General features: G+C 39.8%; 1 protein-coding gene across 1 annotated transcript; it reads left to right on the top strand.

Moving 5' to 3' along the window:
- The first annotated feature begins 684 nt into the window (after positions 1-684).
- grinaa (glutamate receptor, ionotropic, N-methyl D-aspartate-associated protein 1a (glutamate binding)) lies at positions 685-14,441 on the top strand. The gene is made up of 7 exons (XM_082521268.1): positions 685-917; positions 9,454-9,792; positions 10,006-10,124; positions 10,236-10,436; positions 10,831-10,959; positions 11,219-11,362; positions 12,676-14,441. Exons 2-7 carry the CDS (start codon positions 9,489-9,491, stop codon positions 12,823-12,825), a joined length of 1,047 nt encoding a protein of 348 aa, XP_082377394.1. The 5' UTR covers positions 685-917; positions 9,454-9,488; the 3' UTR covers positions 12,826-14,441.
- Positions 14,442-14,575: the final 134 nt, after the last annotated feature.

Below are 14,575 nucleotides of genomic sequence, written 5' to 3'. Positions count from 1 at the left end.
ACTCAGACTCTCAGTGTCTCTGTAAAAGAACAGCCATGTAAAGAAAAAACAAAGTAAACATTGTTTTTTACACATTTCTTCTCCTCCCACAGTTTTGTTTCTAAAACTGACTGCGAAATATCTTCAAGAAACCTAAGAAGTCCAGTCGCTTTTCTTTCCAAGGTCCTTAGAAACTGAAGCTACAGTTCACATAGGCTCACCAACATTGGACAACAGAAGAGTGGAAAAATGTTGCCTGGTCTGATGAGTCTCAATTTCTGCCCCAACATTCAAACTGTAGGATCAGAATTTGACATAAATATGAAAGCATGGACTCGTCCTGCTGTATGTTAACGGTTCAGACTACATCACATACTGAAATTAATGACAAAATTAAACATAATGTAGTTATCAGTGAATCGCTGTCGGAAAACCTTGCTCTTTTCACTTAATTAAAAAGGCCAAAGGGAGCACAAGCCAAACTTACAAAGCAGTTAATCTTGAAACTGTGTTTGTTTTTATACATTTCTATCTGAAAATGACAAAGTAAAAGCAGGTGAATATATTCGGTTAAAGAGAAAAACCCGTAAACGCGACCGATAATAAACCACGTGACTTAAGACCAGCATGAGTCCTGCAGTAATTTCCAGATTAATCTGGATCTTTCCACAGAAGCATTTTGTTTGCATATTTAATTGAGCGGCTCTGTTTTGTCTTTATCCCGATGATGTTATGGGAGGGGAAAGCATGTCATGTGGCAGTTTGTGAAGTCATTTGTGTCGGTTTTCTGTAATGACTGGTGATTCCCACACAACACGTGACCACGCTGTGTCGAAAACGTCAGGGGCCGCTGTCCAGAACCCAGCGCGAGCACAGAGGAGGAGGAGGAGACGGCGAGAGTACAATTCGGCAGTTACTTCGGAGTAAACTTACCTCAGGTAAAAAGCTGTAATGTTTTTTAATGAGTATTTTGTGTTTTATTAGTAATTTTTCCCCTTTATTAAACACGTATGGATGATGAGCGCCTTTTTCTTTTTTGTTAGCAATCGTCAGCATCTTGCCTATCGCCAACTGTCAGAGGAATAGAAAGCAGTAAATTCCAAAAACACATGCTGTTATTTAGGGTTATTAGTTAATCATTTTGTACCCAGATACCAAAAGGTCTGTGTAACTGCAATTTGGCTTTAAAAGGAGCTCTCGGTGTCCTCAGCTTGGGGGCGAGGCGTGTGGTCAGCGTCCGAAAAACGTAGCTAACCCAGATTGGATTCATCATGGCGAGGCTAGCTCGGTGCTGTCGGGTGTCTGTGGCCCACACGCTCGTAGTTTATCCACGCTCCGACATTAATGGTGGTCTCGGCAGCTTGGGCGTAACATTCGTGAATGCCATGTAGTAGATGGTAGCAGTGTCGCATTTATCAGCGCTGGTGAGGCCTGCAGGGGATGCGCCTAAATACAGGTGCAGCATTAAAAAAAAAAAAAAAGAGACCGCTCGATGCATGCTTTCGTTTTTGGTTTAGAGTCGCTCACCTCATCTAAACATGTCGCGTTGCTCCACTTTTAGTCCGGATTTCTGTTTGAGTTTAGTCTTTCTGACATTTCGGTGTTTTTATCAGTGAGTTTGCGTCGTATTTATGAGTATTTGTGGTGTTTCTCAGTGTGTGACTGAGCAGATATCGCAGTATTCATAGCAGTGGCTTTATTATTTAATCACGAGGATTCAGAAGGTAGAATCCGGACTGAGTCGCATGAAATCGCTATCTTTCTGTGTCATCATAGTTATATATATACAAAATTATGCGTTTAGTATTTACTGGTTGTGCACACCTTGACAAATATTAAGGTGGGTTTTTTTTGTTTATGTTTTTTGGAAGAAAGAAACTCTGACTCCTGGCTCCCTCCAGCTTAAACCGTGGGGATATACTGCTGTATCCTAGAGTCGCCTTACACGAACCAAGGCTCTTTTGCTCGTTATGTGAATGTGTAAACCACTGTTCTTGCACATATATGTAACAGGTGTTGAACAAAATATTTCAGAGGGCTGAGCATTAAAAATACAATGTGAAAAAAGGAGAGGCTACAATAAAAACTATGTTATCCTGATATGGGCGGCTAGATTTGGCCTAGACTTTGAGATATGTGCTCTAAAACTGTGAAACTATGACTGTGTTATATTACTCATGTCCTGTTTCTAACCTCCATGAATAATTCACACACCTTTAAAATATACCCAGTTTGGTAAAGAAGCGACATCTTCGGTTGTTTTTGTAATTACAAACCTCCAAATAAATTATTGACAGTTTTAGTTGTCAATTCTTCATTTGACAGGGGTATTGATAAAGTACAGAGAAAGACAAAACCATGATCCTGTGATATGTGGAGAAAAATATTGTACAGTTGTAGGTTAACTTGCTTAGTAAGTTAACTTGCTTGAATGTTGAATGTAAAAACTTACAGCCACAAATGGAGAGATGCCAAACTGCGTTTCATTGTTCTGCTAACAGTGACAATAAAGATCTATCTTATCTGTCTTATCTATCTTATCTTATACCTTGATTACTGAATTCTATATGGCTGTAGTGTTTTACTGATGATGATGAAATATTGTAGAGGAGTTGCATTAAACATTTGGAGATGCATAAGATTTGGCCACACAACTAACAGTTCATCTCTCTTGCCAGCACCACCTCCTGAAACTGGCAACCCCGCAGAGAGTGAATATTTGATTTTTAACTCTGAGCTAGTAATAAATAGCTTTCTTGTAGTTGCAGTTTTGCTACAGCACTCTATTGTCTAAGTTACATTAATTTTGTGAGCTTAAAAACTCAGTATCTCATTATTATGTTGTTACAATATTAACTTTCACACGGCAATGAGAGCGTATTACGTCAAATGAGAAAAACGGCTGAAATATGTAACTCTTAATATAGAACTATGAGAACAAAATAAATATCATTATAATGATGTAATTTTTCTACTTTCAGAAGAAACTGAGTAGATTTTTTTTTTTATGCCACAGTGGTGGCAGTCTGTTGCTATTCTGTGCTAACCTACCTACCTAAAGTGTATCCATCTGCCACAAGGCAAGGTGTCTGCAGGCTTGACAAAGTCAAAGCTGCTGCTGACATGGTATGTCACGATGACAGTATCATACTGCTGCCCTGGCTGGCTGGTAGGAAGCAACTCAGTGTAGGCTTCTCTCAGCCAAGTGGTCCAGTTAGCTGTTCGTTAATAGGACATGAACAGTGTCAGCTGAGGGGTTTGGTTTAAAGCACAGCCGTCTCTGTAGTGGTTTTAAAGCACGTGGGGTCTTTTTATGTTGCAAAACAGGCTTGCAGCAGAGTTACATGAACACCATGTGACTGTGAAACAGCATTTATTTTGATGATATCACTTAGTCAGGCTACAGCGACTAAAAGAAAAGCAAAGGGTTCCTGCTCAGCCAGTTACATCTTTGAGTTGAAAACTAACTCAAACTTTAACTGAAAAGCTTTTGGGTTTTCTGATTTTAGGAAGTGTTGAACAGTTTTATTGTAGTGTTGTATGCTTTGTTTTTAAATATGTTGGACTTTCAAGTGTAGCACTTCTCATTTGAAGTTGTTGCAGTGCCAGATATTTCACCTCCATACTGGCCCCACTGTTTTGTGCAGCTGTTCCTGTTTTGTCACTTTGTCTTCTTGTGTGGCTCAGGCATGTACGTGATGTTTTGAATGTGGGTTTGTCGATGTATTGTGGTAGCCTAATTGTGTTAACTTGGCTCTCTGTCTAGCCCACTGAGTTCCTCCGTTCAACCTAATTCCACTAGCGATAGCTATCAGCAGAAGCCAGGGATAGCAGCACTGTCTTTATCCACGGCGATGGAGCGTCTGTCCTAAGAGGATTTGAAATCTCTCACGTAATGCTTGTAAAGCTGTACAAACCATGCCTCAAACTCACTCTAAAAAAAACCCAACTGTGACTATACCAACCTCTTTCCCAGACGGTGAAGTGAAACTGTTGTGGTTACTGGTTGCTGAATTGAACTTTTGAACTTGAGGGTTAATGTGTATTTCTGACAATATTGTCGTGTTTTTTGAACTCTGTGTTGTTACTTTGGATTATAGGAGGTAATCCATTCTACATAGCCACAAACAGAGCAGTGCAGATAAATTCAGAATCAAAAACACAGTGCGAAGTCACGGCTGTTAAATGTAACATGAATATAAAAACAGCTGATGTTTTTTGAATTTATGCAACTGGGAAAGATAAGTTTTACCGAAGTTTTATATAGATAATCATTTACATTAAGCTGTTACAAATTAATAGAAAAAGATCCTGAAGTTTTAGCTTTACTCAAGACAAGCAAGTGAGCAGTCAGCTACGAGGACTTTGAAGCTGCTTTTTTTGTGAAGTTCAAAATTTTCTCTCATGTTCTCAGTTTTTAATGTTCTCTTTAATGATGGACTTCAAAGCCTAACAAGCTCCCTTTTAAACAAAAAACCAAAAAAACCCAGATTAGTTAAAATCAGTAACTGATAAAATGGGGATGTGTATAGCTTTGAAAAGTGTACATGAAGTGTCCGTGAGTTGCACACTCACACTTTTTGTAAACATTGGACGGGGTGGATGTCACATGCTTTGGGTGACTCACGTAATTAGTTAAGGCCTCTTTGGTTATAGTTTCACCAGGGCTACTTTAATTGACTAATATTTCTGTCTATACAAGGGGAGGGTAATCTTTTTATGTAAGCTAACATTGACCACATATTGGATTCTTCAAGAAATCTAACAAAAATATGCTACTGGGTGTATACTGCATCCCTCTTATGCAACCATTGTTGTTCGGGGAGGGATTTGACTCCTCAGATAATGATTGTAATCTGTTATGATCTTAATGCAGACTGTCACTGTGAAGCACTGCCAGCTTGTTTGTCTGCAGTGTCTCACTGCACTGTCCTACTGATGGACAGATAGGGATCATGAGGATGCACACTGGAGTCCGGATGCATTTGCCAGAGTGAAATGGAGCAGTGTTGCATAACACTCACCATTAATTCGGTGTGCCCTGAAAAGAGAGGAAGGGGAAAGAGTAAACAACTTTTACTAGATTGATCTGGAAATGAATGGATACTTCCATCCACCTCTGTATTTTTTTTCAGTACTCAGTGTATTTGTACTGTTTACAGTTTTGTACACGTAGTAGGTGTAGTCTAAACACCACAGGCTTCTCTATTATTATAAAGGTAACCTGCAGTCTGCTCCACCATTGCTTCTCATTGTGCATTTTTGTATGCATTTATATTTGGCTGTAAGCAGTGAAGAATATGAAACCCACGCAGAAGTGCCTGTGTGCAGTCCTTCAATAAAGTAGCAGCACATAGCCCAACCTTCTACGTGCCAGTAGTATGCTGACTGAAAAGTGAAACTAAAAGTTGAAAAGTGGGCCTGAACAGCCATCATGTAACAACTAAAACTGTACATATCTATTTTCAGTGACTTACTTGGACTGACTTGTATCATTATTTCAATTCTTTTAACTCTTAAGTGTCAGAAAGTAGTGTAAAAACATCTGAACTGATGAGTGTTTAGAGACAGCTTTTTATTCATTTTTAAGGTTGTAGGTTTCAGTCATTGCTGTAATTCTGTGTAGAATTGTAACAGGGCTCCTTCCTGGTTCTAACAGTTTTTGCTGCTCTAAGCTTCTTGTGACAAGCACATTAGTTTATTAAAAAATGTCAGCTAGCTACTACTGCTGGGATGTAATATTTTCACAGTCTGTGCATGCTTATGCTGATGTTAAACACTTCTAAAAAATGCCTTAGCCGTGCAAAGCTATCAGAGTAAAATTCATCGATTTAAACATCCAGGAGGTCACATCCTATTGAAGAGCTTCTTACATCACACCACATGGTTTTGTTTTTTTTTCTGACTTTCAAAAGGAGAAAAAGAGCCATGGAAATGCTAAGTGGAGAAACTAGTCCAATAGCTCCCAGGAAAAGAAATAGAATTGGAAAAACTGTATTCCTAATTTGATTTTTTTTAATCCATTTACGTTAAAAGATTTTGAAAATACTATTTAATTTTTTATTTTTTTGAACCTGAAAATGTTTTTACTGACTTTTTTGTAAATCCCTTTTGTATTTGAACTATTTATTAATGGATTAGTAGTTTGAAAAATGTATTTATAAATACTCTTTTTATTGTCCATTAAATATTCAAATAATGCATTACTTGAATGTCTAAATAAATAGAATACATTAACAGTTAATTTGCTACTTAATTTACTAATTAATATTTTATTGCACAATTTAGATATCCATTCATTCATGAAAAGATTTATGTCAATGTGTATGACTCCTGGTCCTCCATAACCCAGTTGTAGCTTTGTAAGAATAGAGCTATAGTCCTAACAGAGGGTGATTTTCTTCTCTTGTATACACAACCACAGTGTCACCCTAAAAATAAACCCGATGCAGTATTTCCAGAAAAGGACATTGTATCTGAAGCTGGCTATCTCCTGCTGTTTACTACATGTGTGGCCGAAGGCAAATGTGGAGGATATCTCATCTTGATTCTCATTGATTGGATGTGTAAAATGGTTTAAGTGATGCAAGGATAAGATCCAATGATGGAAGAAATATTCATCTCTAAGCAGTGGCATTTAAATGTCATGCACTTGATTTAAAAAAAGGTTTCCTCTCTCTAATCTCCTCTAGAAGCCTCCACTCTCCTTGTTTGCTTAAGGTCAAATTAACAGATTAGAAAGTAATTTATTATGGGGAAGAGAGAACGTTTTCCCAATTTAAGGAGAGGACATGAGGCAAACGTTAACATAATGAATAGCACCCCAGGTGTTCTTTTGAAGTCAGCAATTGACTCAGTGGCTTTTTGGCTCCCTGCCCTTTGAGCAAGTTCTCCTCTGGGGACTTCAGGCCTTATTATGAAACCTGCACAGCACATTTGGAAGATGGCGACTGCTTGCCTTGTGCACCTCTCTGCGGAGTAATTTTGTTTTCTGTTGTGGAGCTCTGTGCTTTTAGATGCCTTGTTAGCATTATAGATTACAGATTACAGGATATAAACCTGTTGACCCAAGTTGTGCGGGGAGCCCAGGTGGGAGGAGGGTCACTGCAGTAATGGCCAATATGTCAGGTTGCCTCCTGAAGCAGATTAATAATACATACAGTTACCAAGGCGGCGCCTGCATCCATGGAAACACTTTCAGCACCAGTGTGTGAGCAATGTTTGTACTGTAGTTTCTTTTCCTTTTTCCTCTCACGTCCATGACAGCTTTAAGTAGATATCAGGGTAACCGGTCATTCTTCTGAAAGTTTTCGCTCAGATCGGATTTATTGACAAAACCTCATACATCTGTAGTAGCAAAGATTCATCTGTTGTTTGTGTAAAGAAAAGAAAATAAAAACTCCTTTATTTTACCTACTTCAGATGTCTTGGTAACAATAATACACTATCCCTTTAAGAGTAGTAGTGGGGCTACTCAAACAATGTTAGTGTACTGTCATTATCTGGCTAAATATGTGTATTGTCAAATTGTCTTTCTAGGGTCTGCGGTCTTTGCCACCAACTTGTGTAACATTGTGACATATTCCTGTTTTTGTTCCTCTATGTTGGTTTGTACTTCTGTATACTTAGGACTATCAGACACTCCTCCCCTTATCTTTCTTCACAGAGGAGTGTGTTGCAAGTGTCTTGTCTAGTGTTCAGACAGTAACCTTTGGCCATTTTTTTCCTGACATTAACTCATACTGCACTACAGTGGTTCACACTGAAATACCACAGTCTGAGGTCGTACCCTTTGGTCTCTTCCACCTCTGCTCTGCTTCAGTGGCACAAACAGCCTTAACAGAAGACATGTGCTTGTCACCACACCTATATATAAACTTAGCCTGGCTTTTAATACTGTGATTTTATTTACCTTTATGATTTACAAAGTGCTCTGACAGAGGCAAAGAGTAGATTTAAACAGACTGAAACATAAAATTCAAACAAATGTACAGCTGAAAGAAAAAGAAGTTCACCCTATAGACATGAGGTTACTGAGTGTGCAACACCTGCTTCAAACACCCTTGTGTACTTAGTGGTTGGACCACACCCAGCTCACTTAGAGACCAGCTACACACCTGTGAAGCTGTGAGTGCCTCTTTCACAGTTACAACTAGAGCAGGGCGATATGACCAAAAATATTTATCACGATATACATTTGAAAATTTGCGATAACGATATAACTGACGATATAATTGACACTAGACAAAATACTTTACAACTCCTCAACTTTATTAGTGCAAAAAAAACAAAAAACATCAATGTATTTTCAATTAAACAAGCAGCTTTTTAAGTGCATTAAAGTTATATAAAAAATTAAGTGCAAATGCAAATTCCTCGCTGACAGTTTAACCAAAAGGCATTTCCAGTGGAAATTGGCCGACATATCCTCAGCATAACCATGTATAATATCCACAAAACTTAAAAAGAGGTTATACACACACAATACGGTAATATTATGTTGAAGCACAGTACGTATCACTCCGCGAGGCTCCTGCCTACGATAGCTGTAAAGCTCCGACAATCCATCAAGCGGTGCGGCTTCGTAGCTTAGCAAAGTCGTACTGAAACATTTGACAGATTTTCGAGCGCCGTGTACCACATAAAGTCGTTTCGAGGTCAGTAAACACAACCAGAATTCATACATAAGGCACACGGGATTATACGGGGCACTGTCGATTTTCAGAAAAATCAAAGAATTGATTTTAAGTGTGCCGTATTTTCCAAAAAACACAGTAATAACGACGGCCCGCTAGCATGCTCTACCAAAAATAGTGCTTTGTTGTGTATCTGACGGATGAAAGCCAAACCAGTTTCACACCACTGAAGTTGCAGCATTTTTACAAACCAGTTCTCGTTCATCCGTTTCATTCAACAATCCACTTTCGCTCTTCTCATTCTGCGTCGCCGCCATGTGCGCATGTAAACAAAGGCACTGCGCATGCGCGTTTTACCCATATTCTATCGCGATATTTCATTTTCTTATCGTTGCCCAACATTACACCGGTATTACTGTGAACGGTATGATATAGCCCAGCCCTAGTTACAACAACATAAAACAGTATGTTTGTAGTATTTACCACTGATGTAACTGTCTCAAGAACTAGATCTTCATGTGATGGCACCCAGAGGCAGACATTCAGCTGCCTCAATGATGCAAGCTAACACTAATTCTAGGCCTGCTCTTGCTCCGGGTAATGATAAAATAGCTGACTTTTTGCTTGTGAAACAAAACTTGAACATCCTGTTGGTCTGCCTAGTGCCTTTGCCTTTCCCTTTGTTGAATTTGTTTACTCGCCTCTCTCCTTTTAATCAAGCAGATGCGGTGTTTGTGTCTTTGCCAGTTTGGCTGAGATGTTGGTGTTACATTATGTGCTTTTATTCTGTACATATTTGTAAGTAGCTACATTATATTTTTGCTTTTCTGCTTTTCAGAGATTGTTGAAGCAGAGTGAGCTTTTCTCTACATCATGTCCCAGGACAAGAGTAGGTACCCCATAATGGGTGAGACCAACCCACTTCATAATGATGTCTATGGACCCCCTCAGCTAGGGTTCGGTGTACCCCCCCCAAACTACAGCCAAGCCCCAGGGGGGCCCTACCCACCTTCAGCCGGATATGGGCAGCCCGGATACGGACAGCCTGGCTTTCCCCAGGCAGGCCCAGGCTTCGCTCCCGGTCCCTACCCTCAGATGCCCTATCCACAGGGACCGTACCCTCAGGGGCCATATCAGCAAGGACCTGCACAGCCAGGCTTTCCTGGAGACCCCATGGGTGAGTGGTTATACTAAAGATCATTAGAAAACTAATAGTGTGTCTGTGTAAAGAGCTCTTAATGAGCAATAAGAGTCAAAAAGTCCACAGATCTAAATATTCACTCTTCTCGTACTTTGCTAACAAAATGACACATGACAGTCAAAATGTGCTAAAACATCATGTGTTCTTCCCTTTTTAATCCCAAATTATCATGCTCTAATGTTTTCGTAGCACCACCTGTAGGTAGCCCTGGTTATCATGGTGACGGGCCTCCATCTTATTACGACAACGATGAGTTCACCAACTCCGGATTCGAGGACAAGAACATCCGACAAGCCTTCATCAGAAAAGTAGGTTCCTCTGTTTCTACCAGATGAATATAGAACATAACTGACGTGAACACACAATCCAACCAAAACAAGATCCCTAATCAAAGTAATTTAATTCCTCCTTATTTCCAGGTCTTCATGGTTCTCACTGTGCAGCTGCTGATCACTTTCTCCTTCGTTGCTGTCTTCACCTTTGTCGATGAAGCCAAGTTATTTGTGCGTAAGAATACGTGGACGTACTACGTGTCCTACGCAGTCTTCTTCGTGTCTTTGATTGTCCTCAGCTGCTGTGGTGACTTCCGCCGCAAGCACCCCTGGAATTTGGTTGCTCTGGTGAGAACTTTTCCAAACTCCTTCCACTCCTTTAACAGCTTAGACAGTTGTGAAAGGAATGCTATGTATACATTCCATTCTGCAGCTGTATTTTTGGCTAGCTGCAGGCCTTGATTTCTGGAAATGGACTGCTTGCTGCTGAGCTTTTCAAATGTATTTTTAAGACCCATTAAGTAAGTGCCATCATATAGCTGATACTGCCAAAACTGGACATCTCACATCAAATTAATCTAGATGAATTAAACATCAAAACAGGCCAGATGGAAATCACACAAGGTTGTCCTGTTAAGATTGATTTTATAGTAATAATAAGAGGTGACCTATCTCGCACACAAAGCTGAATGTTTCTTTGTAAACAGTTTTATAAGTAATTTGTCTGTTTTCTTTCGTACAGTCCATCCTGACGTTGAGTCTCTCCTACATGGTGGGTATGATCGCTAGCTTCTATGACACAGACAGCGTCATCATGGCTGTGGGCATCACCGCGGTGGTCTGTTTCACCGTCGTCCTCTTCTCGCTACAGGTCAGCACGCGCAGACAGCTGCTTCTGTAAATGCGTTTGAGTGTCCATAAAAGCATCCAAACATCATTCTCTTAAGAGATCATTTGTTTGTTTTTGTTCGCACTGTGGTGTTTTACCCAGTCAATAACAAGCAAATACTCAGACTGTGTATAAAAGCTCCTTCAGAATTACATTTCTTTAACCGTAGAGTGCCGTGTCTCCCATTTTTAAACGTCTTGCTTTTAATTTTCTTCTGTTCTATTTTCTTTTTCTTTCACAGAGCAAGTATGACTTTACTTCCTGTCGGGGCGTGCTGTTCGTGTGTCTGATCGTGCTGTTGCTCTTCTCCATCCTGTGCATCTTCATCCGCCACAAGATCCTGCACATCGTCTATGCCTCACTGGGAGCGCTACTCTTCACTTGCGTAAGTGCCGCACATATATCTCGCCTTCTATGTACAAAAAAAAAAGAAAAACAAATACTTATGAGTTTGAAGGATTGTTACGCATCCAAGTGGTTTATCTGTCAGCTTTTTGCATTTCTTGACAGTGCCCTGCTAAATGGTGAGAAATATTTGGCTTGCAAGGGTTACAAAGTAAACTTTTACAAAACTGAGGTCACTTTTAAATATACATGACAGTATTAACTAAAGCAAAACGATATACCTTACATTATCATGTTCAGTGTGCAAATGGCAGTTTAAGGCAGCATACACTGAGGCATAACATAATGACCATAGACAGGCGAAATGAGTAACACCAACTAACTCTTCATCATGGCACCTGTTATTGGGTGGGATATATTAGGGAACAAGGGAATGTTAATCTCTTCAAAGTTGATGCATTAAAAGCAGGAAAAATCAGCAATTGTAAGGATCTGACCAAGTTTGACAAGGAACAAATTGTGATGGCTAGACGGCTGTTTCACAGCATCTCCAAAGCTGCAGCTCTTGTGACGTGTTCCCGGTCCACAGTGGTCACTGTATTAAAAACAGTCCAATGAAGAAACTGTGTTGATCCAGTGACAGGGTCATTGTTGTACATGTGGAACAAAGCTTGGCTCGTGTGGTTCGATCCCACAGACGAGCTACTGTAACTCAAACAGCTGAAAAAGTTGATGCTGGTTCTGACAGAAAGGTGTCAGAATACACAGAGCATCGCAGTTTGTTGCATATAGGGCTGCATAGCCACTGATCAGTCAGGGCGCACATGCATCAGAACGGCCCTGGTCTGATGAATCGTGTTTTCTTTGACCTCGTGTGGATGGCCGGGTGGATGTGCGCTACTTACCTGGCAGGTGGAGGCGATGTGATGCCTTGGGCAATGTTCTGCTGAGAACCCTTGGGTCCTGCCATCGATGTGGATGTTACTTTGATACATAACACCTTCCTCTGCAATGTTGCAGACCATTGACACCCTTTCATGGAAACGGTATTCCCTGATGGTGGGGGCCTCTTTTGGCACAATAATGTACCCTGCCACAAAACAAAAATGGTTTAGCAAAAGTTTGAGGAGAACAACAACGAGTTTGACTTGACTTCCAAATTGCCCAGATCTCAATCCAATCAAGCATGTGTGGGATGTGAGGCCCCACCTCACAGGATCTGTTGCTAACATCTTGGTGCCAGATATCACCACACAAAGGGGTTCAATATAATATTAGGCAGATGGTCACAATGCAATGCCTTATCAGTGTATGGTATACAAAGTGTACTAATTCCATCTTTTGTCTGTGCAGTTTTTGGCTGTTGATACTCAGCTTCTCCTGGGAAACAAGAAGCTGGCCCTGAGTCCAGAGGAATACATTTTTGCCGCACTTAACCTCTACACTGACATCATCAACATTTTCCTCTACATCCTGGCAATCGTGGGACGCTCCCGCGAGTGAGGCAGCACCTAGAGGAGAACAGCTGGGAGATGGGGAACGCCTCCCTTTATTTTGAAATGTTGCTAAAATGCCCCTTCTCGTTGACTTCATTACTTTATTTGATCCCCTTTTGTTTCCTCTCCCATCACACAGAGTTCTATTTTTAAGAGGTAGTAGGTGCTGAGGAGATGATGCAGCTGGTCTTGACAGTCAGCTGAGAGGGGCACTATTTATTTAGTGGAATAAAAATATTGCAATTAATGACAGAGCATAATCATCTGTCCTCACCTTTGACCATTGTGCTTGCTCTAACTGTCCTCTGCTTCTATTAACACAGAAGGCTATGTCTATACCTACACCTCGACTTCTCGTATGGCAGAATTAAACATGCAGGCTCTGCTGCAGAAGTTGAATAGAAAAAGAGCAGGAATGATTATGCCGACACACAGATGAAACCAGCTTTGCCTAAAGAGAAGTTAGTGTTAGGAATGCCATCTTCCTTCGACTGTCTGTTTTCACAAACTTTGTCTCTCCCTTTCAGCCTGCTGGTGTAAAGTAACTCTGCATGGCAAACTGGAAACACAACTAAAGACGTGGTATGGTTATCTACAGCTATAAGAGGAATGCCTCTAGCTTGCTTGTCACAGCTGTAAATAGTTGATGTGTTTTACTGTATATGATGCCAGTATCCCCCCTACCTCTGAAAGATGTGCTGGAGTAATTTATATGGATGTGTCCAGCAACGAGTAAAAGCTGTTTTGAAAATGGTAAATGTTTTGAATGGCATAAGAATGAAGCTTGTTGTTGGATGTGTAACATAAATGAACATAAATTATTGTATTATTACAGAATATCTTTTCAAAATGAGGATTTTTCTTTTTTGTTGTTCTAAAACCTGAAATGTTCTCTTAATTTTCCCGTTTCTTTAATTTACTCCTTTTTTGGGGGGGGTCATTAATGTGAATTAAAAATTACTCTTTGTATGGGTTTCTTTGTCATAACTAATATTATTTTTGGTTTTGCAGTTTTTGTCCATGTTTAAAAACTAATGTAGACAGGTACTGGGCTTTAAAGACATGAAACTTTGAACTTGTGGTAGATACTGGGGTTTCTTTGAATTTGGTGCAAGGTTTAGAGGAAACTTGGAGACTGTAACGTCATCACACAATAGCATTTTGAAACCATTACTTACTGACTGCAGGTTTTTTGTTTTTGTTTTTGTTTTTTTTAAAGTGAAACTCACAGAATAAATCTTAACGCACTGGAAGCCAAAATACATGCAATGACATTGAAGTTGAATGAAACAATATTTTTATTCTCTAACTTGTTTTGATTTTTTTCACCCCTTGCATGACCCTTTCCTCGTCTGCATGTGTGAAAAATGTACACAGTACAGCTGTTCTTGTTTTGGGGACACATTGGTGTATTGAACCCCAATTAGACTATTTTTAAAATTCCTGTGTTTGTATTCAACTAACATGTCTGTATATAGAGCTCCTTAGTGGTGTGTATAGGTAAAGTAAGTTTTGGGCTTTGTAGGTCTGTTCGCATTGTATATTTGCATCAAATCAAACTTGAACTAAACCCCCCTACACAGCTGTTTGGCTTTTCATTAAAATGGATACAGTGATTAACAAGTTTGAGCTCTGTGTGTTGATTTTTGTGTTTCAGTTGTGATAAAATGATCACGTAAAGGAAATACAAAATTCTGGGCCTTATTAATAACACTTCTGTTTTAAATAAAAAAACAAAACACAGCCAGTGCAGTAGG

Source organism: Aulonocara stuartgranti (genome assembly GCF_965226115.1).
Source record: "Aulonocara stuartgranti genome assembly, chromosome: 22".
Classification (NCBI taxonomy): domain Eukaryota; kingdom Metazoa; phylum Chordata; class Actinopteri; order Cichliformes; family Cichlidae; genus Aulonocara; species Aulonocara stuartgranti.
Note: the sequence above shows the minus strand (reverse complement) of the source record. Positions and strands in the feature narration are given on the sequence as shown.

Coding starts and splice junctions, on each gene's coding strand:
- grinaa (XM_082521268.1), top strand. CDS start 9,489: ATGTCCCAGGACAAGAGTAGGTACCCCATAATGGGTGAGACCAACCCA. Junction 9,793..10,005: donor CTTTCCTGGAGACCCCATGG/GTGAGTGGTTAT, acceptor ATGTTTTCGTAG/CACCACCTGTAGGTAGCCCT. Junction 10,960..11,218: donor TCGTCCTCTTCTCGCTACAG/GTCAGCACGCGC, acceptor TTTCTTTCACAG/AGCAAGTATGACTTTACTTC.